At 42.3% G+C, this 25,838-nt stretch overlaps 1 protein-coding gene across 1 annotated transcript in view; it reads left to right on the forward strand.

Annotated features, from left to right (window-relative positions):
- Window positions 1-25,838, forward strand: part of Tubgcp3 (tubulin gamma complex component 3) — a 63,697-nt gene that overhangs the window by 34,496 nt on the left and 3,363 nt on the right. Inside the window, exons 12-20 of the mRNA XM_070002602.1 lie at window positions 2,002-2,112; window positions 2,420-2,528; window positions 5,374-5,563; window positions 5,883-6,018; window positions 6,658-6,726; window positions 12,039-12,174; window positions 17,410-17,498; window positions 17,598-17,729; window positions 22,272-22,412. Coding sequence (XP_069858703.1) covers window positions 2,002-2,112; window positions 2,420-2,528; window positions 5,374-5,563; window positions 5,883-6,018; window positions 6,658-6,726; window positions 12,039-12,174; window positions 17,410-17,498; window positions 17,598-17,729; window positions 22,272-22,412 — 1,113 coding nt within the window. The remainder of the gene's footprint in view (window positions 1-2,001; window positions 2,113-2,419; window positions 2,529-5,373; window positions 5,564-5,882; window positions 6,019-6,657; window positions 6,727-12,038; window positions 12,175-17,409; window positions 17,499-17,597; window positions 17,730-22,271; window positions 22,413-25,838) is intronic.

Consider the following 25,838-nt stretch of genomic DNA (forward strand, 5'->3'; position numbering starts at 1 on the left):
GCTCAACACACTGTGAGTTCTGTGCAAGAAAACAGTGCAGCACAGGAAGAAACAAAGGTGCCAAGCAAGAAAATACTCAGGAATAAATTTCACCAGAGAAGCACAGTGCTCACACCTTTTGAAATGCTGTAAATTGCAAGGTTGTCTTTCTATGATCTTTTTTGTACCCAGAACTTTACCAAGTCTTCCCCTGCAGCCTTGCTACCTCCTCCCCTACTCCCATGCAGATTCCATGGTGTTTTCTCTGGGTGAGCCTGTCCTTAGCTGGACTCATACAATGGCCTACAGGGTTGGGTGAGTTAGAGGAGGTCACCTGTGGTCTCTGTTAACAGGCCTGATTCATCCATCCGTTCCTATAGGAACTAAGGTGCTTGCTAAGAAAATCATCCTCTTCATTTCTGTTTTTAGTTGGAGGCCTTGGTGCTTGTCCAGCAGTTAATGAGAAATCGTGGTACAATTAGGTTTTATATTTTTTTTCTTGATTCTTTCTATGTTTGACATAATGGTGGAAATGAAAAGACCTTGAGTGGAAAATGCCTCAGTAAAATAAAGGCTTATAGTGGTTTTATTCTGACCTTGGTTTTTTCCTTCTACTGCCATAATTTTTTCACAGAATTAATTCTGTTCTAAAGAGTACCAATGCTTTTTGTGTTCACTACTGTATGTTTGCTAGTAGAGTGATTGCATGCCCCTTTGCCCCTAGATGAAGCGGTGGATTCATGACTTCTAAAGATGACTGAATTGTCTTGAGGTTTTATGGTTTAAATTAAATTTTCTTATTGTTTGTACTGATAAAAATCCAGCTGCACTTCAACTATCAGGATAAATTGTTGTGTTGTCTATAAGAAATAGCTCTTCTGTTTAAGTGAATAACAGAGAAATACGATTTATATGCAATTTATCTAGTCTGTTGAAAGGCAAGCCATAGAGCAATTCTAACACAGTGATTGGATAACCATGCAGATTATTCATGGTGGGGTCATAATAGTTTTTTATTTCTGTCCTGGATAATGTCAATATATGTTAAAGTGATGATAACCTCATTAGACTAGAACTGTTTATCTCTCAAAGCAGCCATTATTCATGTGTTAGATGTGGAAGGTAATATAAATCATAAAAGTCTAAAACAGATCAATGAATACTTCATTCATTTGAATTGGTACTAAATATAAGAAATTTTAGTTTAAAATAACTGTAGCAGTCCCTTCTCTCAGGTCTTAAGATGTTAGCATTTATTCATATGCTTGCTTATGAAGGACAAGTTTCTGTACATCATTGATAACATCAAATACAAGACTTTGACATCATTAAAATTTTGTTCTTTTCAATATTTATCCTTGATAGTCACGAAAGTGAAAAAACAAGGCTTTTTTAGTTAATTTCCTTAAGAAGAAAACGATGTTACTTTAAAAATTCTAATAACCTGTGTTCATTATCTGGCTGGAATTAATTATTAAGCAGTTTTTTCTTGATCAAATATTTGCACCATTTAAAAATTTTTGGTTGTGGAAATATATAGGAAGAAATTAAAAATTCACCAGTAATCTAATCACATACATAATAGTTAAGTGATTTTTTTTTTTGTCTGTGATAGTTTGAAGCCAGCCAGGTAAGAAAGTCCATAAGACTCTTATCCATCAGAAAATGTGATGTGGAACATGTGGCTCAAAGTGGTAGAACACTAGCCTGAGCAAAACAGCTCAGGGACAGTGCCTGAGTTAAAAAAAAGGTAATATGGGAATGTGCTCAACTTCACTTGTCAATAAAATAACCATTCAAGATAACTGATTCTACTTACCTGAGGTGTAGGTACAGAGCACAGGGCAGCTGCTGATGGGAGTGTCCATCCACTAAGTCAATGGCAAGAGAAACCTTTCATTGCCCTTATGAACTGAAAGTTGCTTGTTCATCCAGCAGTTCTAGAATAAGTTACTTGTTACTGTTCTAGGGTATTTTGCATAATTACTGTTTTTTTAATATTCTGTCTACCTTTGCTTTCAGTTTTTTGTAGCATCAGATCCAACAGTTAAAACAGATCGACTGTGGCATGACAAGTATACTTTGAGGAAATCAATGATTCCTTCATTTATTACGATGGACCAATCTAGGAAGGTAGGGTTAGAAGTTTTTGTGATTTTTATTTGTTTGCTATATATACAGTAACAAAACTAATTTTCACTTAAATAGATTTTCTTACATTTTAAGATTAATAATGCTCTTGAGGCAAAGTATATGTTACTTGAATGCATCAATACATTCATGTTTGTTAATGTGTCTTTTGCTACAAATCATTTGATTGTAGACCGAATGCTCTTGTTAGGTAGTTTTTAATCATTAGCCAATTTGTAATGTAAATATTTGTAGTATTTTGCTCATTTAAATTTCTATAAAGATAATCATAAGACATTTTTCTTTTTAGGTGCTTTTGATAGGAAAATCAATAAATTTTTTGCACCAAGTTTGTCATGATCAGACGCCCACCACAAAGATGATAGCCATGACTAAGTCTTCAGAGTCATCTCGGGATGGTACGGTTAGGCTGTTGCTGCTGCTGCTGCTGCTGCTGCTGCTGGTGATGGTGGTGACATGATAAAGGGTAGTGGTGGGCTCATGGTGATAGGGTATTGATAATAGAGGAGATGATGGGGGTAATGCTGGTACTGGTGGTGATGAGGGGCATGCTATATAGTGCTTACAATATTCTGCTTAATTTCTTCCTCAGTTTTTGACTCTAAAGGTGTTTCTGAGAAGTTCTTGTCCCGTCCATTTGAGGCACTTGCCTGTCAGGGGGTCTTTGAGCTTTTGGCTCTTCTCTTACCGTGGAGCACTTTTGCCTTTTGTTGTAAGATAAGGAGATGGCATTGATTGTCTGAGGGCACAGTCTGCCTTCTGTCAGAGGTGCCCGTCAGTGGGTCTTGTCTTTCCTGGAGGCTACTGCAGAGTGACTGAGGAGAGAATGGCTTAGACAAGATCAGAGGACATAGATGCAAACTGGGGGGTGGGTGCCCAGCTTTTAGTTACTTCACTGCCCAACAAAAGGTGGCTTTTCAGTGGTACTACTTCTCCTCCGTTCTTTGCTAAAGCTAGTGTCTAAAAAACTGTGCTTTTGTACTATGTTTATGTTATGATTGTACTTTTTTTTTTGGTCGGTCATGGGGCCTGAACTCTGGGCCTGGGCGCTGTCCTTCAGCTATTCAGCTCAAGGCTAGGACTCTACCACTTAAGCCACAGTGCCACTTCCGGCTTTTTCTGCTTATGTGGTGCTGAGGAATGGAACCCAGGGCCTCATGCATGCAAGGCAAGCACTCTACCACTGAGCCACCTTCCCAGGCCTACTTGCACTTGTATATGAATGTACAGCTGTCCCTCCCAATATTGTGGTTCACTTACTGCATTTTCACTGTATCACAGTGAAACTTCCAGAGATGGAAGTCCACAAAGTAGCTATAAGTGGACCACAGTACAGCGAGGGACAACTATATAATGCTACCACTCATGATTTTTACCCATTACAGGGGTCTCTGCAAGGTAACTCCCATGAGACCTCACAGTCACTGTATAAAGCTCAGCAGACAATTAGTAATAAACTATGGAAAATGTTACGTTCCTATTTACCTGTGAAGAAACTGTGGTCCTTCCTTCTGTCCCTCTCTCCCTTCCTCCTTCCTCCTCCCATCCCTCTTTTCTTCCTCCTTCCTCCTTTCTTCCCTCTTCTTCCTCCAACCTCTTCCTCTTTCTCCTACTTATCCTTTTTTGTAGTAGGGTTTGCATACTCTGAGCCATACCTACAAGCCTATTTGAGGATTTTAAAAGTGCCAATAAACAATAAGGGGGATTTTAGGGTTGGATCACAACACATGCCTAAACTATGGGGAACAAGAGTGTATGTAGGGGGCTGGGAAGGTGGCTTAGTGGTAGAGCGCTTCCCTAGCATGCCAGAAGCCTTGGGCTCGATTCCTCAGTACCACATACACAGAAAAAGCCACAAGTGGTGCTGTGGCTCAAGTGGTAGAGTGCTAGTCTTGATTAAAAGAAGCTCAAGGACAGGTGCCCAGGCCTTGAGTTCAAGCCCCAAGACTGGCGAAAAAACCCCAAAAAACAAGAATATATGTAGGATCTGTATTTGATGTCTTCTGTTAGGTTATTCTAGATTAAAATGGGCTAACGTTCCATCAGAACAAAAATTTTTAGTGACTTAAGGTCAGGATAAAAAATACCTGGAGAAAATAATTTAAAATGACATAGATGGACAGATACACCCTGATGCCATGAAAGCAACATTGTGGTGGCCAGGATGGTGGTGACCTTATGAATTGGGTCCTGATGCTGTTGTGTTCACAGACCTTGCTGTTGTGTTCCTCGGATGGCCAGGCCTTTTGTACAGGACCCTTGTTTCTGCACGTGTGTACCTGCAGTAAAGCAGTCCCACTGGTTTAACCCAGTCCTATACTGAAGGACAAGCAGAACCCATGGACCTTTTGATACTTTGAAGTTGGTTGATTCAGATACTGGGAAGACAAACTTTCAACCAAAGGCATCACATCCCTCATTCCCCCTTAACCTTGAACAAAGCATTATGTCCCTCATTCCCCCTTATCCTCGAACGAGGCACTTACCTTTTCTCAATCTTAGATTGGTTCCTTTTCAACTTTGGAATTACTCTCTTGGTTTTCAGGAGAAATCAAATGTTTATCACATGGTTATAAACAGATCGAGCTAAACAGATGTAAATTAGCATTGTGCGAACCTGTTATATCCCTAGTCTCCACATTCCATTTTTTTTTTCAGTATAAAGTAATGGGAACACTTTTTTTTTTTAACTTAGGTTACTGCTTAGAGTTAGGCTTCAGTGTTGGTACATTTGGTTCTGTCCCCTAACAAGTCTTCAGTGACTTCCCTGGAGTTCAGGGATGCTATGAACTGTGTGACAGCAGTGCCTTGCTCTCCCTCAGAGCTGTGCAGCTCACATGCTCATTCACACATGCCATTTTGGTCTCAGAATTCATTTGTAAACGTGTCCCATGGGAGGTGTGGTGCTGGGCTCCGGGCCCCATCCTCATAGTTCCTTATGGGACTTCCCAGTAGTGGCTGGAGCATGGTGGTTCTTGAACTTGTGAGCAGTACTGTGGCTGGCCCCTCCTGTAAGTCCAAACATTGGTGACTGCTCTTAGTCCAGCGAGATGTTGGTGTGTTCAGTTTCGTTTCTTGGGACTTGGTTTCCCTTTGTTGAGTGTGCAGCTTTGGTGGCGGGCTGGGTCTTCTGTTGGTGCTGCTGATGGGATGGTTTGACTTCTGTCCTTGTGTGCCTTCATTATTCCTTTGTTAAAATACATCTTACATATGTATGTGTGCTTTCCCTTTTGTTCTTTACAGCTGCAGATTTATTCACAGATTTAGAAAATGCCTTTCAAGGGAAAATTGATGCTGCTTATTTTGAGACCAGCAAGTATCTGTTGGATGTTCTCAATAAAAAGTACAGCCTGCTGGACCACATGCAGGCTATGAGGCGGTACCTGCTGCTTGGCCAGGGAGACTTTATAAGGCACTTAATGGATTTGCTGAAGTAAGAAATGGGGGCTGGACGAGTTTTAAAGATCTATAATACTTTAAGATGATAAAGGGCCCAGCATTTTTTGTGAAAGCAGTAAATGTCATTAGAGGGGTTTAAATACTGCTAACATGTTAGCACAGCTAAGCTGAATCAGAAAGAATAGTTTTGAGAGTCCAAGAAGCTGATGCCACAGAGCTGTTTGTTCTACATTGTACTGATCCCTTTTGTCTTTTTAGTGTTTATAATTTGAACTCTTTTTAATGTATAACTTTGCAAAAGTTCAGTAAAAATTCAAGTAATGTTTTCTGTAATTAATTTTTTTTTTATCAAGACCAGAACTTGTCCGTCCAGCAACAACTTTATATCAGCATAACTTGACTGGCATTCTTGAAACTGCTGTTAGAGCGACCAATGCACAGTTTGACAGCCCTGAGATCCTCCGGAGGCTGGATGTGAGGCTGCTAGAGGTACGTAGGGCCAGCCCAGAGAGGGTGTCTGGCAGGCATTTATTTTTTAAGGCACAGATGCTCTGGAAAGTGGACTGCTTGCATGTGCCCCTGATCTATGTGTGTTTTACTAGTGACTGTGGGTGAGTCCCTCTCCTCCGGGCCACATCGTGTCATAGAAGAATAATGTCTCAGGGCTGCTGGGCTCAAGGTGGATCACATTCCACTCCCAGAGTGTGGGAGCGTGTCATAGATGATTGGTAACATGAACCACTTACTACCCATAATAAGTTGGGTGGGAGACACCAGTATGATGTATGGTGATATAGTGTCTGTCCACCCAAAGATTGTATCGTCAGTGTCATTGTGGCAGACGCACAGCTATTGAGAGGTTTTTGGTAGAAACCATTTCTTAAAATACAGACTTGAAGAGATTTGGAAGTCATTGTAAGACAGTGGACTTGTCTGCAGTGTCCATTGAAAAGATGCACTCTTCTTTCCTGTTTGTAGAGCACCCAGGACATGCCTTGTCCAGTTGCTGGGGAGACAAAGCTGACCAAAACACACAGATTCCTCTTCTTAGGAAGCTAAATACTTGAGTGGTTTAAAAAAAATATGCCTTCCTTTTTTTACTGCCTTTTTTTTTTTTTTTTGCATTAGGTGTCTCCAGGTGACACAGGATGGGATGTCTTCAGCCTGGATTATCATGTTGATGGACCCATCGCAACTGTAAGATCATCCTGTGTACTAACATAATGTTTAATGTTCATAGTTGCTTATGTGCTGAATATTTTCTTATTTAGAGCTCATTTCTGTAAGAACTTCTGATTGCTGACGTCTAGCATGTACCCAATGAACAAGTACTAAGTCAAGATGGAGTGTGTTTTAAATAATTGTTAATGAGTACTGAAATGCTATTATTTTAAGAATTCTGAAAAATACCATTTGTTCTATCATAGGTTTCAGCAAGTACTTAATAAATGGATTGTTCATTTTGTTCCATTATTCTTAGACTGTAGCAACTAATTTAGGATAATTTGAAAGAAACTATAAAGTATATTTTAGGGGAATCATATTTGTACTACTTAGATGAAATTTGATATTTAGTATTCATTTCAATTGATGAGAAAATAGCTGTACTATTGTTCATAGTGCTTTTACTAACATGAGGAAAAGTACCATCTCTCCTAACAGTCAATTATAAAAGGTTGGGCAGGAGAGTACTCTTTATGTGTTTGCAATTAAAATGCTCTTTCCATTGCTCATTTTTTTTTAATTGATGGCTGAATAAGTTCTCCTTGACCACTGTATCTCTTTAAACTGATTCCAGTCTGTTATGTAACTGAACTACTGAGAAAGGAAATTATATTCTTTTAATTATTAGAAAAAATGTTTTGTGAAGAAGTAATCTGTTTTGGCCCAAGATTTATTTATGTTCAGGTACAGTGTTTTCACTGCTTTTTCCTTCCCCCTATTGGGATGGTACCCACTAAGCTATGCTCACAGATTTGTTACCAGCAGATGTATAAGACATATGTGTCTACTAGGCGGATAGCTACTAGGGCAAGTTCCTTCATTCCAGTGTTTGACCATAAGATCAAACCTACATCATTTAAATGCATAGCTTCTCTAATCTTGAATCTTCTGTTATATTCAAATTACTTCTTTCTCCTTTGACTTATTTCCTAAGCAGTTTTAAGTAGTTAAAATGCACAACAAAGTATTTTAGCCAATTATTTAAATTGGGATTTAATATTTTCTGCCCTATTAGTTTGTGTGTATTACATATTCATGCATCAAAGCGACTGCGCTAGGTCTGGCTGGTGGTATGGCATTAGTGGGAGAGTGCTTGCCTAGCATGGAAGAGATCCTGGTCAGCCCCCCAAAGACACATCACTATAGTGATGATAACTACATTGATTAACCACTTGACAAATAGGTAAAGTGAATATAGTCTGGATGCACAATTTCCCAGTTATTTCCTAATATTGCACATGTTGTTTCATACAGCATGCAGAAACACTCATGCAAGCAATATTCTTCAAATTTTAGATGTTTAAAAGCTCCAATGAAAGGACTAAAGAAAAGAAGTTCATAGCATAGATTTGTTTCTCAGAACACAAGTAGGCCCGCCTGTTAGGTTGGTGGCAACAGTTTGGGCTGCCAGAAGAGAAAGGAGAGAGAATGAATAGTCCTATTGTTGGTTGATAGTTCAGCCAGTGACAAAATGTGGGGAATGTTCTCTTGCATGTCTGGTATCCATTTCTGGGGTTAGCTTCTCTCTTGTAATTAGTATTATTTTTAGCTAGCTGAGTTGCACAGTTATGAATATAGACATTGAAACTAGAATGATCTTTATCAGATTAAATCACATGTAATTGTATATAAAAGTTACTAGAAATACAAAAGGAGGAATATGACATTAAAAATATATTGAGAGCAGGACGCCAGTGGCTCAGGCCTGTAATCCTAGCTACTCAGGAGTCTGAGATTTGAGGATCACGGTTCAAAGCCAGCCTGGGTAGGAAAGTTCATGAGACTCTTATCTCCAGTAAACCACTAGAAAACCGGAAGTGTCACTGTGGCTCAAGTGGTAGAGCGCTCACCTTGAGCTGAAGAGGGCAGGGACAGCGCCCAAGCCCAGAGTTCAAGCCCCACAACTGACTCCTTCCCCCCCCCCCCATATATATATATAGAGAGAGAGAGGGAGAATATCAAGGTTTGAAAGAAAATATTTTCTACCTGTTTTCGACCTGTTTCCTCTGAAATTTTCAAATCTAATTCAGGAAATTATGAAACATTTAAAGTATTGGTAGTTTACCTTATTGTTAATGAGTCTTCAGTGTATTGGGCAAAATAAGTAGTTTTATTTCACCCCGAATTTAGTGTGATAAGATCTTCTGGTGTTAAGTCCTCAGTGGAAGGTGCTTGTGTTTGGAGCTGTGAGGCTATGACATGCCAGCCAGGAGAGGTCTAAGAACAGACAGGATTGATACCTGTTTGTGTTTGCCTTTAATATCCAAGAGTCAGTTTCAGATAGCTTGTTGGAGCTATGGATGACATTTCCTCTCATGTAAATGTAGTAAAATATGTATTAATATCCTAAAGAGCTGTGACTAAACTGAATTTTTTAAAAATATAGCTTTATATGTGCTATGGGTGCTTGGTATTTATAGAACCCTACCCTATAACGTACCATGTATGTTGTAAAGAATATTTGTAACATTACCTATAATGGTCACTTTTTTCTTTTTTTTTGTCGGTTGTGGGGCTTGAACTCTGGGCCTAGGTGCTATCCCTACGCTCTTCAGCTCTTGAGCCACAGCACCACTTCCAGTTTTCCAGTGGTTTATTGGAGATCAGAGTCTCACTTTTCTGCCCAGGTTGGCTTTGAACCATGATCCTCAGATCTCAGCCTCCTGAGTAGCTAGGATTACAGGCGTGAGCCACCAGCGCCCAGCTATGGTCACTTTTTAAAAAAGATATTTTTGCTAGACCTGGGTTTTGAACTCAGGGCCTGGGCACTTCCCCTGAGCTTCTTTTGCTCAAGGCTAGCACTCTACTACTGGAGCTACAGTGCCACTTCGACTTTTTCTGTTTATATAGTACTGAGAAATCAAACCCAGGGCTTCCAGCATGTTAGGCAAACACTCTACCACTAAGCCACATTCCCAGCCCCTAGAATGGTCACTTAATTTCTGTAATTGCAAGACTGCTAATAGTGTAGACAGCATAGCCAACCAAATATCTCCCAAACACTCAAAGTAGTGATTGAGAACTTATCAGATACTAGTACAAAATGGCATACAGAAGGAAAAATACTCATAAGAAAGCAAGATAAACCAGTAGACAATTGCATGTTCACATTGTATGGAAGGAACAGTGTTCTAAAGTCTGAGGAATTGGTGGCTTTGGTAGGATGTATACCTTGGTCCTGGAGGATGGAAGGTTTGCACAGGTGAAGGAAATCCCCTTGGAGCACAGCTCAACTGGTACAAGGACTGGAACTGCCAAACAGTCCTTGTTCAGGTAGCTGTGGTATATGTGCTATACTCAAATTTGTATCAGAAGTGTGTCTAACTGAAGTTTGCTGAAAACTCTATGTGTGCATGGAGTGTGCTTAAACTAAAAAGTTATATTGGCTTTATCTCATGATTAGATTTAACTGTGCATTCTATATTTTTGTTGTAAAATCTAGCTTCTGGGGGAGATATGGCAAGAGAGAGAGAAGGCCTGGTACCATCCTTAAGCTGGCACTTACTTAAGGAGCTGTCTGTGAGCATGAAAGAGTTCAAAAGCAACAAGGAAACCCATGAAGGTGGCCTGAGGGACCCCTAGTGGAGACGGTTAGGACTGCTGCCTGCCCCTGTGCTCAGGAAGGGAGGAGGTCACAGGAGAGAGTCCACCCTGGGGCTCCTGCTGCCCGTGTGCTCAGGAACAGAGGTCACAGGAGAGAGAGTCCACGCAGGTGTTCCTGCTGCCTGTGTGCTCAGGAACGGAGGTCACAGGAGAGAGAGTCTACTCAGGTACTCCTGCTGCCCATGTGCTCAGGAAGTGTGGAGGTCACAGGAGAGAGAGTCTGTTATACCCCCTGCAAGAAGACCACTGAGAGTCAGACTCTACAGCTGTTTTATTTAAACGGGCTGCAGCTTGGGCCTGGTCCTACACTCCGACACAGCGGAGCCCAGGAGGAGAGCCCTGAGCTAAGGATTTGAAGGTCTTATAAAGGCACACAATCAGGTGGTTTAGCACCATGTGTTGCTCTGCTCTGAAACAAGCAACAAATGGTCACTGCCTCACATACTCTAACCTTTCAAGTCCACGCAGGTGTTCCTGCTGCCCGTGTGCTAAGGAATGCTCAGGAACGGAGGAAGTCACAGGAGAGAGAGTCCACGCAGGTGTTCCTGCTGCCCGTGTGCTCAGGAAGGGAGGAGGTCACAGAAGAGAGTCCACGCAGGTGTTCCTGCTGCCCATGTGCTCAGGAAGGGAGGAGGTCACAGGAGAGACCATGTTTGAGCTTGTGGGGGTTTTTTTGTTTTTTGTTTTTTTTTTTGGTGGGGTGGGGATCAGTTGTGAGGCTTGAACTCTGGGCCTGGACACCGTCCCTGAGTTCTTCAGCTCAGATAGCACTGCATTTTACCCCTTGAGCCACAGAACCACTTCCTGTTTTCTGGTGGTTAATTGAAGACAAGAGTCTCACAGGGCCTTTCCTGCCCAGGCTGGCTTTGAACCATAATCCTCAAATCTCAGCCTCCTGAGTAGCTAGGATTACAGCTCTGAGCCTCCAGTGCCTGGACTGGGCTGGTTTAAGTCCTACCTCATGAGTTACCTACTACCCCTACTAGCCCTATTTCCAAAGCTGTAGGTTTGATATAAAAATACCTGCCTTAAGCCGGGCGCCATTGGCTCATGCCTGTAATCCTAGCTACTCAGGAGGCTGAGATCTGAGGATCGCAGTTCAAAGCCAGCCCAGGCAGGAAAGTCCGTGAGACTCTTTTATCTCCAATAATCCACTAGAAAACCGCAAGTGGTGCTGTGGCTCAACTGGTAGAGCCTCGCCTTGAGCTGAAGAGCACAGGGACAGCACCCAAGCCCAGAGTTTAAGCCCCATGACTGACAAAAAAAAAAAAATGCCTTACTGGGGTGCTGGTAAGTCTTATGTTTGTAATCCTAACTATTCATGAGACTTAAGATCTTGAGGATTGCAGTTCAAAGCCGGCCTGGACAACGAATTCCCTGAGACTTCAGGCACTGACACTGTGGCTGAAAGTGTTAGAGCAGTAGCTTTGAGCAAAAGAGCTCAGGGACAATGGTGTCTAGGCTCTTGAGTTCAAGCCCAAAGACCAGTAAAAATAAATAGCTGCTTTGTGCTGTGTGAGTCTACCTGGTATGTAAATATGGTTGCTGTTATGGAATATAACACTCTGTAAGGTGCTGTCGTATTTTCATACCACTTAGGATACACTGGAGTTGTATATTGGCTGATGTCTAAAGGTCAAAGTCTGGGCTGGCCCAGTGACCTGATTTCTGTTGCATTCTAGGTGTTCACTCGAGAGTGCATGAGCCACTATCTGAGAGTGTTCAACTTCCTCTGGAGGGCCAAGCGCATGGAGTACATCCTCACCGACATCCGCAAGGGGCACATGTGCAACGCCAAACTCCTGAGGAGCATGCCAGGTAACCACCCCTGCACCCATGGGTGTCACATGTCAGGTAACCACCCCTGCACACGTGTGCCACTGTTGCTGGTTTCTGGGAACTCAGCTGAAGTTGAAGCTTACTTAAAGTAATTGAACTCAAAGAGACTCACTATTTGCTTTTAAAGTTTGTTTTTGCCAAAAGGCTTATGTGTAACATTACTGTTCTTCAGTGGAGACAGAAAGAAAATTGAGAATCGCTAGATTTTTTTCAGACCATGAAATTTCTTTTTCTTTTTCTTTTTTTTTTGGCAGTACTGGGGTTTGAACTTCAGGATCTAATGCTTCAGAGGCAGATGTTCATCACTTGAGCAGTACTCCTAGCCCACTTTTCAAATTGAAAACTTGGTTGCTACATATTGTCAGATTATGCTACTTACAGGCAGGAAGCAAGCACTAGTTTAGTTTATATGCCAATAAACACAGCTTTCCTCACTTGAAAGTTGCGTATTTTTCCCCCAACATGGCTATTGAATTTAAATTAATAAGTTTAATAAGGGAAAGTGGAGGTTCATTTTGGTGTGCTTTATGCTCTTAAAATTACTGTTTATATTTCTTTTTTCAGAAAACTGGGAGTTTGTTTTGTTTTGCTTCTTTTGGGGTGTTAGTTTTTTTGTTTGTTTGTTTTTTTGGTTGGTCATGGGGCTTGAATTCTGGGCCTGGGCACTGTCCCTCAGCTCTTCAGCTCAAGGCGAGCGCTCTACCGCTTGAGCCACAGCACCACTTGCTTGAGCCACAGCACCACTTCCGGTTTTCTAGTGGCTTATTGGAGATAAGAGTCTCATGGACTTTCCCGGCCGGGGTGGCTTTGAACCGTGATCCTCAGATCTCAGCCTCCTGAGAGTAGCTAGGATTACAGGCGTGAGCCACTGGCTCCCAGCTTTGGGATGTTAATGTTCTTAGGTATAGGTTATAAAGAAGAAAAGTTGTTCATGACCAAGCAACTTACTGAGCAGAAATTTAGCAGTTAGTTATTCTTGTTAATGTAGCATATTTAGAAATGCCCCATCCAAAAATCAGAGGCAAAATACAGAGAGGTCTTATAAAACACTCCTGTGGAGTTCTCACACACAGTGTGAAGGACAGCTCAGTCTTGCTTAAGGCAACTACAACCATCACTCCAGAGAAGGTTTTGTTAATTTTCATCAAAATAACAGCTGGTTCTATGCAGAGTGTAGAATTTGAGGCAAAGCAGTCTCTTGGGAAAAGAGTTGCTGATGATAGTTTGCCAGAAGGCCCACACCCATTTCTCATGTGAGATCTTTTCTTTTTGTCAGCCCTGGATAGGAGCAGAGTTTTCAATATGTTTGCTCTCTAGCTAGATAGCTAGTAAACACTAAATTGGTTTGTTAGGTTCAGTTAATCTGAATGTTACTAGTAGTTGCAGCTATGTTCATATTTCAGATTATGTCACAAGTTGAAATGGAAAGGGTAGAGAAAGGAGCTTGTCTTTTCTCCTAGCCATTGGGTGGTAGTGAAGGAGCAGATTAGCTTTCCTTCCCCCATAAAGTGATTGCCTGGGCCTTACTAGAGCTTCCTATGTTCCCAAGAAAAAAATCAAAATGCACTCATCTTCACAAATAACTGAGGCACATTTTTGTATAGTAAGATCCTCAGCTAAGTCTGACCCAGGAATTATACTTACTTTTGTTTTCCTTTTGCTGTTATTTTTTGGGGATGGGGTGGGCTGGTCTTGGGGCTTGAACTCTGGACCTGGCACTGTCTCTGAACTTATTTTTCGCAAGGGTAGCTTTCTACCAATTAAGCTACAGCTCCACTTCTGTTTTTTTTTTTTTTTTTTCCTGTGGAGATAAGAGTATTACAGACTTTCCTGCCCAGGCTGCTTTGGACCACATTTCTTAAATCTCAGCCCCCGATTAGCTAGGATTACAGCGCCACTGGCACTTCCTTTTTATTTTTTTTAAAGACACTTATTCATTGAGACAAAAAATAATGTTTAGACACTGAGTGTTAAAGAAAATTGTGATAAAACGTTAATTCTCTGAAATGGTTGGCGATAGAGAACCTTAAATTGTAGTTCACTGTTTAATTTTGAAGATAATAGAATTCTATAGGTTTAAAAGAAAGTAAATAATTATTTTTCAGTGAGTATCTTTCATCAGGTTACTGCATGACGAAAAGGTCTATCAAAAATTCCAACTGCCTCCTAGTTGGGAGGTGGCCATGCCACCTGCTGAGTGCTCCTCTGCCCAGGAGACCCTCTGAGGCCAGCAGGGAGGAGGCTCCCCCACCAGCAGAGGGCTCCCTGGACACCTCAGTCACACCTCCCTGGTGTGGAGAGTATTTCTAGCTCTAGTGTGGGAAATGACTGGCCCAGGGCCCATAACTATGTATCCATACTTACTTTGTCTTGCAAGTTTGTTTGAAAATAAAAATGGAAGCTTGTAACAATATAAGTCCAAGAATGGGCTAACATGAATGGATGAAGAACAGAAGTGCTCCTGGGGTTGGCCTGCATGCTAGGAATCATGTGCTTCCTGGGTTGTCAGGATGATCCAAGGGCTGGCGCTGGCCTGGGATTCTGCAGGTGGATCTAGAACCTTGGAGTGTGCCTGGGCCTTCAAGAGCCAGTGTCCTGTTGCCTGAGCTGCAGGCCTCACTCTCTGGACCAGCAGATCCAGAGCTGCTCTGGGCCTGCCCAGGATGTATATAATAATGTGGGGTTCCATGCGAGTGCCTCCTCTCCCTGGGCACAGCAGTGTGGCAGTGATCTTCTTTTGTGGTGATAGACTTAATAATGATGCGTCTTATAAAGACAATGATTCAGACTTGGGATGAATTGAAGCTTTCTGTTTATCTTGTTTTGTGTGAATAAGTGAGTTCTCTATGCAAAAAAATGGAAAGTTCTCTGTGCTTGACTTAGGCTGTTACCAGCATGGGCACTCGTGCTGCATGTACAAGCTAGGACTGGGTCACCACCCTCAGCCCTCTTCCTAATCTTCACTCTGTGGAAGTGGCGATAGCACTATCTACCTAGTTCTGTTGGGATTAAGTTTGCTTGGAAACCTCTGAGCAGTCCCAAGCTGGAGGAGAGCATTGGGAGTTGACAGCCATCTTTACCAAGTGACGTCTGCCCTGATGCAGGCAGCACACAGAGTGGTACTAGGAAGGGAACCACGAGGGTCATTAGATCCTGGAAAGACGTGGAAAAATCATGGTCTTTAAAACATTGAATCCTTTCAAAGCCTTGAGAAAATAAATTTAATGGACATTTTGATCAAATTCTTCTTAAATAGAATAGCACCAGATATAAACACTAACTGAGCAAAGAGATTTTGAAGCTGTGATTCACAATATTCATTACAGATGAACTTGATGCTTCAGAGCTACCCTCAGAGGACTCACACTGGAGTTCTTCTAGCAGCCATTAGAGGGCAGTAAAGATATACAAATGATTCTTAACTATGCTAAAGAAATTAATGGTCCTTGAGTTTGTGTTGCATTTGTGTTAACATACCAAGGTATGCGTGATGCATTTAGTGGAACTCTTTGCCAGTGTTGCTTTTGAGCGTCTAAGAACTATGAAGTTCCTTGAGGGAGAACATTTTCAGCATGTTTCCAGGGTATTGGGTAAAGAGAGTCCAAACTCCTAGGATACCCCATGGGATGGGGACCCTGTGATCATTTCTGCCTACCGAATCATTTCTGGTAGGCAATTTCCTACCTCAGGTGTCATCTTAGATCATGTTCTCTGTGCTACTGGTAGACACATTATAACGTGGCAGTTTTCATAGAAAAGAAAATATAGAAAAGGAAGAACACATACACTAATATGGTCACTAAAGTTGGCTTGGTCATATATTTATTGTTTGCTGAAGAATTTAAACTTTCATGAAAGTTGGGTCAGCTCCTCCATTTTCTCCTTGCATCAGGACAGTGGACCTGCAGTGTACCCACCTTAGTGTCTTTCCTAAATGTATTGGTCTGTCTGGAAAGCCCAGAGCTGGTCACTGGGGTATTCTTTTCCCAGCACTGTTGCAAGAAAAGACCATAAACCATGCCACTTAAGGCAACAGAATTCATTTGGGTCACATGTCTGGAGCCAGACTTCCAAAGGAAGGTGTGACTGTACCAGGCTCTCTATAAATCTGGTGGAGAGGGGTTGTCTTGGTTCTTCAGCTGCTTCTGTGGGAATTCCTTCTGCCCTTTATGGGCATGTCACCCTCTGTGTTCTTATCTTATGAAAACAGATGACGGATTAGACTTACTCTCATGACCTCATCTTAACATGGTAGAAGTATTTTTAAAAGTCTGTGGGCTGTTTTCTTACATTCCTTCTTGCCTCACCAGTCTCTGTCTGTCTGAGTTGTGAATGGAGGACATGCAGAGCGGTCTTGCAGAAGTGTGTCCAGTCTGACCTGTGTAACGATCATCTTACAGTCATTCCACCACCAGGCCTGCCTCTAGTCTGAATGTCCTGTACCTTAGTGTGAGAAGATCCTGATGTGGTCTTGAGTAGCGTGTTAACAGGAGGGCAAAAGGCAGGCCTGTGGCTGGGCAGCTTTGTGAGGTGGAGCTGTTGAGGACACAGCAGTGTGGTCCTGCCTTGATGTGCTGGCTCACCTTCCTTGAGGGTCCTTGAGATGGCTTTTGTCTCCACATTGCTAGGAAACTAAGTATTTCACACACGAGAGTCATTGTAAAGCCATAACATAGAGCTTACATTTTTTTTTTTTTTTTTTTGTCGGTCGTGGGGCTTGAACTCTGGGCCTGGACGCTGTCCCTCAGCTCTTCAGCTCAAGGAGAGCGCTCTACCACTTGAGCTACAGCGCCACTTCCGGTTTTCTGGTGGTTTATTGGAGATAGGAGTCTCACGGTCTTTCCTGCCCGGGCTGGCTTTGAACCGCGATCCTCAGATCTCAGCCTCCTGAGTAGCTAGGATTACAGGCGTGAGCCACCAGCACCCGGCTCTTACGTTTTTTTTTTTATAAGGATGCGTTTTTAGAAATAAACATTTCTGCTTAAGTTTTAAATCGGATTGTATTTTGTGTCATGTCTTATATATTTGGCAATCTCCTACTTACCATTTGTTAGCTATGTCCTGGTTCAGTAGTTGTGGTGGAGACATTTCCTGCTGAGGGGCAGGGATGGAAAGCTCCTGTTACTTTTGAAAGCTGCCTTGCAGGTAGAGAAGCGGGAGCGGCATTGTCACCGAGCACTTTCCTTCTGCTGACCTACGTTGCCTTTCTTGCAGAGTTCTCTGGGGTTCTACATCAGTGTCACATTCTGGCCTCAGAGATGGTACACTTCATTCACCAAATGCAGTATTACATCACGTTTGAGGTAGGCGGAGCTTCCTGTTGAGTTTAATGTAACTCAGTAGTATGAAAGATTCTGCTCCAGGAAGAACTTGCCCCTCTAGAGTGTCATCCTTGTTTCCAGGTGCTTGAGTGCTCTTGGGATGAGCTCTGGAGCAGAGTGAAGCAGGCTCAGGACCTGGACCACATCATCGCAGCACATGAGGCTTTCCTGGATACCATCACCTCCCGCTGCCTTCTGGACAGCAGCTCCAGGGTAAGGCTCAGAACCCACCCATTCCTGGACAGTAGCTCCAGGCTAAGGTGTGGAGACACACAAGTTCCTGGGTTTCTCTCTCGGGAGAGTCCTAAAAACTGCCTGGTAATAGAAACTGATCTAGTTTCCTAGAAACTGGCCACACTGGTAATAATTAAGACAGTTTTTTTTTAACGTCCGATGTTCAGATTCAGTGTTTCTGAACAGAATTCAAGCATGGTGATCAAAACAAGAACGGGTTCTGATGTACAAGGAAATATGGGAGAGTAATACTACTCTATTGTGATGTTCAGCAGAGAACACTTAGTTGGGCATGGTGGTCTGGAGCTGTGGAGAAGAGACATTTATAGAGCAAAACGAGTGGCATCATGCCCGAGAGTTCCAAAGAATGATGTGAAGAAACATAGCACTCTGCTGCCTACCTCATCTCACCTCTCTCCTCCCTGTGCTGGAGATTGAACCCAGAGTCTTGTGCCTGCTGGGCAACTACTCTGCTGCTCAGCTGTACCCCAGCCCTGTTTCATTTTCTTTGCCTAGAGATACGGATGTCTTCAAAATTTTACCTTCTGGTCAGTAGGGTACATGCATTTGAAAATACTCTATTAGATAAATCTGGATCATCCTCGTGCTGTCAGGCTTTTAGTTGTTAATGGCCCTTCTGTGAAAGATGGTTGTTCTGCCTATCAGATCTTACTGAGGTTTGATTTCATTCGAGGTGTAGGGAAAGAAGGTGTTACTAGCTTGAGACATTAGTGGAGCAGTGGGGCAGGCAAAGGCTCTCCTGGAGCAAACCTGAGACTTGCAGGAGTAGCTTGTTAATGCCTGCCCTCACCCAGGCCCTTTGCAGAAGGGAGCTGTCTAGGCTTCTATTTTATCTAAACTTCAGTATCTCTTTCATTTACTATGGCTGAGAAACTTAGTATTTTCATATGTTCTCTCACTACTAAAAATTTATAGCTCATATGTGTAAAAATTTGCTGAGATGAATGATGCTTCTACATAGGCATATGTTTTATAGACATTGAAGTAAGGGTGAAGTACTTTGGATACTAACAGCAAACTTAAGGGATGTATGTCTGTGGCAGCTGGGGCTTTCGTCCTCTTTCTGTTAGTAGGCCTGCTCTGCATGGGTTTCAGAGTGTAGTTGGCATTGATGCTGGTGAGTGCTGTGGGACCCTGCTGGGTCAGTGCGTGCGGTACGTGCAGCACCAGATTCCTTGGCTGGAGGCCTGTGCTGTGTGTGCTGTCCATGGGGACAACTCTCTGTGATCAGAGATGCTGCTTCTGCAAGTGTAGACCCAGGCTTTGTCCTCCTTCATAGCTCTGGCTCCGGGCCTCCTATTTGAAGGAGCTGATGCTGGTTTCTCCCCGGCAGGGTTGTGAAAATCACATATGGGTTATTATGTAGAGTGTTTACTATGGCGATTGGCCTGCCAGTGCTAGCCGCTACACACTGAAAGCAATTAGGAGATGAACCTGTATAACAGAGGCAAGGGATCCTAAGGAGCTCACTGTATGGCATGGGCTGGCAAGCATAGAGCAGGTCCCAGGGACACGCTGCTGAGGAAGCGGAAATGTCCCACTTGGAGACAGAACAGTTCTTTGTGAAGCAAGTTAAGCCGTCACAGGGACAAAATCTGGGGGAAATGGTCCAGTCTGCATAGTGTTCTCATGGAGATGGTGGTGGGGAGCTGGAGGGTGGAGGCTGGCCCAGACCAGCCTCATTGGAGGTTTTTTTGCCTCTGCTGAGGTCTAAGGATTTGATTTGTGAATTTTTATTTTTGCTGCTGCTTCCTTTTTTTTTTTTTTTTTATTTGAGGTAGGTTTTACTGCTTCAGCTTCCCAGTGCTGGGATTATAAGTATGCACCACCACTGTGGTCTCCAGAGTATTTATCACGCAAATAATTAAAGTATATTTTCATGATAGTACTTTTTACAAAACCGAAGTGATTCTAGGACACATGGTGTGACTTAAGTTGGAGGAACTTCAGGAACAGGGGCAGAAAAGTGTTGTTTTTGTGTTCTTAAGGGTTCAAACTAGAGTCTCCAGTGTGTGATCTGAGCTGACTGACAGAAGCCCCAGCCCATCCTTACTCTGAAGTGAGTGTCAGTTAGCTGGAGGGTAATTCATCGTTTGAAGTAGGATCACTTGCTTCTCACATGGCTACAATAGACACAAATAGAGAAAAGAAGTAAATTCTTGCTACACATAAAAACAAGATGGTGTGTGGTGCACTCCTGGGATCCTCAGTACGTGGTGATGGAGGCAGGAAGGAAGGTCAGGAGTTTGAGGCTAGCCTAGGCAAAGGGATTGAGACTCTTGTCTCAAAGAAACAGCAAAAGAAATGACAACCACACCTCCATCTTTTGTTTTTACTTTAATATCATAAATTAAGACTCCTCCAGAGGGGCAGAACAGCTGTTTTGAACATGCTTAAGTGCTTGCTTGACATTGAGAACAGTACCACTTCATCAGACTCTTTTCACGGCCTCTAAATTAAGTCCACATTATTTTGAAGGCCCTATTTCATGCAAGTACATTGTACCAAATAGGAGAGAACATGAGTTTAGTTTTTTAATGTTGGACATCTCTTGAGTTAGCCTGTTCCAGAAGTTGCTTACCAAATACTCATTTCAGTTCTGTTTTCACTTGAGTTCTGACATTAGCTTTCTCTTAGTGGTACTGCTCTGAATAAACAGATTCTGAACCTGAATAAGCTGTCTACTCACAAAAGGACAATATCTCCATGTATCAGGTAGCCGTTGCAAAGTGAATTGATGCAAGATATCAGCTCTTCCCTACACAGGCTGGAGTGTGTCTTCCAAACAGTCTACAAAGAGCCTGCTCAGACATTGAATTTTTTTCTGTGCCTCAATACAGCTATAGCATCTTTCTCTCTTAAATTTCTTACAAATCTTGTTAAAATGCTATTGATGGTTTTACTTTGAATTTTTTTTTTTTTTAAGGTCTGAGACTGGGACTCAAACTCGGTACCCGAGGCTTTCACTGGCTAGTGCTACAACTTAGCCGCACCTCCAGTCCTCTGTTTTTGTTTTTTGAGACAGGGCCTCACATTAACCCAAGCAGTCCTCAAACTCAAGATTCTCTTGCCTCTGCCTCCCAAGTGCTGCTGTTAACAGATGTGTCATGTCTATTTTTTACTGTGAACTTTTATCTGTTTTTCTATTCATACATTTTCTTAGAACATGTGTGCTGGTCTCTCTCCTGTTGCCTTTCCTTGGCCTGTCCCCCAGGACCATAGTAAACACCAAGCAATCATGCCTTATTCCCACAGGAAAGGTGCTTTGCCTCTTTGTCAAATAGAATTTGTTGCATTTTATTGCCTTCCCTACTTCAGGTCTGGTTCTTTACCCTGCCACTTGTACTGTTTTTGTGTTGTTTGTACCACCTTTCATTCCTCATTCCACATTTTTTTTCAAATCTTTTTACTAAGATTTTCCTTTGTCTTTAATCTCCCTATCTAGTTTTGACATATCTCAAAAACAAACAAGACTTTCCTATTCTCTGTGAATCCTCAGCATAGTTTCCCTCCTAACTCAGCTACTTCCTATCTGGCTTTGAAATTCATGGCAGACTTTCTTTTTTGTGTTGCTGTTGTGGAACTGGGGATAATTTGTAGAGAAGCTTACATACACATCCTTAGCCTCATCACATAGCTCTTGCTGCTACTGCAGTCTTCATCCCTTTTGCTAGGACAATTATGATAATATCTGAGTAATCACAGAGAAAAGACTTTCTCTTGTCTTTTAACCCACAAGGGTTCAGCTTTAGGAGGGAGTCACATGCTGCTTTTGCTCAGGGCAGAAACTATAAGGACAATAAGGCCCAGGACAGAGTGACATGGTAGCTGGCTCATTCCTGCAACAGTGAGACCAGCCTCATGGGAAAGACTTAATTCCTCTTTAACCGAATCACTTCCTAGTGGTCTAAGCAGCTCAAGGACAAGGTCTCCAAGCCAAGGTCAAGCATTTGGGGGGACAAACTATCTAAACACGAGTGGCATTAGTGTTTTGCCTGTTGTAAAATGTGGCTTGGCGTAGATATTGCGCAATAAATACAGATGTGATGTGTTCTTTATAGTACTGTCTCTGTGTTCTGCTCCTGTAACAATACCTGAGACGAAGCAGTTTATAAAGAATGGAGGTTTGTTTTGGTGCATGGTTCTGGAGGCTGGATGTCAAGAGCACGGTGCTGGCATCTGGTTTCTGGTAAGGGCTCTTTCTGTCCCATGACACAGAAGCCAAGAAGGCAGTAGGTGGGCATGTGTGATTGAACATGAGGGGTCTCCCTCTTGGGAGAGTGAGAGTTCTCTCCTGTAAGATCCACCTGTTCCTGGAGAGCAGCTCTTCATGAGTGCAGAGACTGAGACCCAGACACCTCCTCAAGTCCCTCTGCCTTCACTGTCATCATATTGGGGACCCGCCCAAACTTTAAGAGATAATTTCTCCAATTAGAAGTATTTTAAAATTTAATAAGCATGTTGAGGTTCTATTAATTGAATACAGTCATCTCTTTTCAGGTACTTTTAAACCAACTCAGAGCTGTGTTTGATCAGATTATTGAACTTCAGAATACTCAAGACGCAATATATAGAGCTGCTCTGGAAGAATTACAGAGACGATTACAATTTGAAGAGAAAAAGAAGCAGCGTGAAATTGAGGTATGTTTTTCGTATGGGTGGCTCGATCGGTTCCAGTAATGAATTGCTTTTTGCCACAGTGATCACAAGTGCAGCAGAATAGCATTCCTGCAGAAGTCTTCTACTAGTAGAGGCTGTGTTTATCTCCAATGAGGTGAATGAAGTAAGTCCTTGAAGATGCAGTGGTCACCTCATCTTCATCCTGTTCTAGAACGAGCCAGGCAGTGTTCCGTGGATAAGTGCTCCCAGCGTGGATGGGTGGCCTTGTGCTGATGTCTCCAGGGCAGCCAGATTCCACAGCATAAATGTACTTTGAGATAATTACTCTATAAGAGCATGCTAAATATACACTTTGATTAGTTGGTTTCATTTTTTATTTTAATTTTTAGTAGGAATTTCTTTTATTTACTGGCTTCTAAAGTCAAATTTGTAAAACCATCAAGTCAGAACCAATTTTTCTACTTTCTAAATAGTAGTTTCTCTCATGAATATGTGTGTAAAAATTCCAAAAAGTGTTACAAAACCATGACTTAAGACAAAGAAGATAAGTTATGACATGTCCAAGATTATCCCAAGAACAGAAAGCTCTTTGTATCATTCTAATAAAACTTGAATTTGCATTTATACACTCAAGAAAAAACAAACCAAGTGGCTAATACTATGAGAGAGTTGCCTGGGAGCTGTACAGCACCTCTGTTCACTGGTGAAGTGGAGCATTTCCATGTCAGACTGAGGCGAGTACTGCAGCCACGCTGCATGCTGACGGTCCTGCAGCCACCCTGCGTGCTGGCAGTCCTGCAGCCACACTGTGTGCTGGTGGTTCTGCCATTGTGTGGACCAGGAACAAAACAGAAGGGGTGAATATGCTGCCACCTTTCCACAAAGGTAGTGGGCACAGGAAAGCCTAAGTAAGTAAATTGCCAAGGTGACTAGAAACAAGAGTAGTATGTAGCAATGAAATGGACTTCTTTCTATTGGCAACAAACAGGATGAAGTTTAAAAAGAAATAGCATTAAAAGAATGCTAAAATTTAACAAGAGAAATGCAAGTCCTATTTATATAGAAACTGCAAAACAACTTGGCAGCTAGGAGGTACAGACTGGAACTAACTTTGTGTGCCCTGCCAGTGTGACACTGCTCCTGGACACATGGCCCAGCGTAGTGCTGCTCCTGGGCCTACAGCTCAGCATTGCATGCCCAGCGCATGGCTCTGGGAGGCTGGGATCATTTCCCATCCTTGCACTCTGTGCCCTGCGTGCTGTGAAGCTTGCTTGTCCTACTGCCTCTGTGTGGCTCTGTGTTTTAATCCATTATAACACAATTAAATATCATCTTTAAGACTTTTGTTGAGAGTTTAAGGGTATAGATTATGAAGCAGGTAAGAAGTCTTGGATTTGAGTTCAGACACTGCGAAAACAAAAAAAGAAGGGGAGGCAGAGAGGCATTGTTTTAAGTAAATAAAAAAGGAAAGTTGCAGGGGGTGCTGAGGTGGGAAGAACTATAAATATCTAACCTGTCTTTCATAGTGAAGCATTACATGGTACTGTTTACAGAGCTCATAAATAAATAGGTGTAAGTATGTCAAGAGCTGTTAAACATATCAATGTGAAAATAATGTATTTTAAAATTGGGTGACCAGAGAAGTATAGTAGTCATTATTACTTTAGTCAAAGTGTTAGTGCTATCCAAACAGATGATGAAATTGAGGGAAAGTTACAGAGATAACTTCCAGGACAAAATACAGACTCCCAAGTTATCAGGGGAAATATAGACCATGCACTGAAGGGTTCCATCCTCTAGCACTATGAAGCAGATCACCAAGATGAAGACAGGACCAGGAGCAGACATGCCTGCCACACCAGTAAGGTGTCTTAGAAAAGTGTAGCACATTTGAGGACTCATACCTCGAGGACAGTTTTTGTGAGGTGCACCACATGGTAATTACGTAGAAGGGCCTCTGGCCTCTGCAAAGGAGACTCAAGGCAGTGATGCAGAAGTGTGGGAGGGAAAGGATGTGCAGACTGACAGAATAAACACTCTTCGGGAGGTGGCACATTGAGGTAGAAGCACAGGGAAAGGGAACCTTGTGATGATGAGAAGGGGGGGGTCATGTGATAAGAGAGTGAGGTAGGTTCCCAGTCATGTCAGAAAGCTGCTAGGAAATACAAGGGGAAATTAATACTAGAAATTGATGAATAACTAACCAATTCCTATTAAATAAGTCATATTTACTGGAACAATTTCGTTTATCTCAGACTGTGAAAGACATAAATATGAAAATCCATGACCCTCTGCTTATATTCATCAACTGGAGGAATGGAAGTAAATCTAAATATTCTCTCAAGAGTTAGAGAACAGCAATAAAGTAAATATACAGAAAGCCAAAGGGTAAAATTGGTGAAGATGAGAGCAAGAAATAATGGTTCCAAAGACAGAAAAACTATACATGGGATGCAGACGGGGGATGGTGGGAAGTAAAATAAGCAGTATTGCCGGGCGCCAGCGGCTTACGCCTGTACTCCTAGCTACTCAGGAGGCTGAGATCTGAGGATCATGGTTCAAAGCCAGCCTGGTCAGGAAAGTCCTTGAGACTCTTATCTACAGTAAACCACTAGAAAACCAGAAGTGCCATTGTGGCTCAAGCAGTAGATTGCTTGCCTTGAGCTGAAGAGCACAGGGACAGCACCCAGGCCCAGAGTTCCGACATGACCAACAAGTCCCATGACCGACAAATAATAAAAAACAACAACAACAAAAAACAGTATTTAATGGGGGCGGGGAGGAAGTGAACAAATATAAATAAGTGAGAACAAAATTATTTTTGCTCCGGTCTGTAGAAGTAAATCTGCGTATGTGAAGGAAGCTAATGACCTTCCACAGATCTTCTAAACTGACCCCAGAAGTGACATCAGGATGAGCTGAGTGATGCTCTGAAAGAGAATTAAGTTACTGAAGAGCCCCATCACCCACCAGGTCAGCTGGAGTGCTGAGTCTCCTGCACCCGGTCTTGGTACTTGGCTCGGCGTGCTGTTAGCATCCCAGTCATAGAGAAAGGCGCTTCTAAGTGCTTTCCAGAAAACATCCTGAGGCTGATACCAAACTTGAAAGAACAGACCTATATTAGAAATATTGATGAAAAAAATCTTAGATAGAATGTAAGTGCAAAAATATAGCAGCAGTTAAAGGAATAACCTACTGAGAAGTTTATGGCAGGATGTGGAGGTTTAGGAAATCAGGTTTTGAGTAATTCACCATGTTGATTGATTAAAAACAATTCAGTAATTCCAGCATTATGCTGGCCAAAAAGCTACCCAGTCAAATTTGTGATTGGAAATAATCTTTTAAAATGGAAATAGGGGCTGGGAAGGTGGCTCAGTGGTAGAGTGCTTGTCTTGCATGCATGAGGCCCTGGATACAATTCCTCAGCACCACATATGTAGAAAAAGC

The sequence above is a fragment of the Dipodomys merriami genome, unplaced genomic scaffold (genome assembly GCF_024711535.1).
Source record: "Dipodomys merriami isolate MVZ:Mamm:240054 unplaced genomic scaffold, mDipMer1.0.p SCAF_6, whole genome shotgun sequence".
NCBI classification, from domain to species: domain Eukaryota; kingdom Metazoa; phylum Chordata; class Mammalia; order Rodentia; family Heteromyidae; genus Dipodomys; species Dipodomys merriami.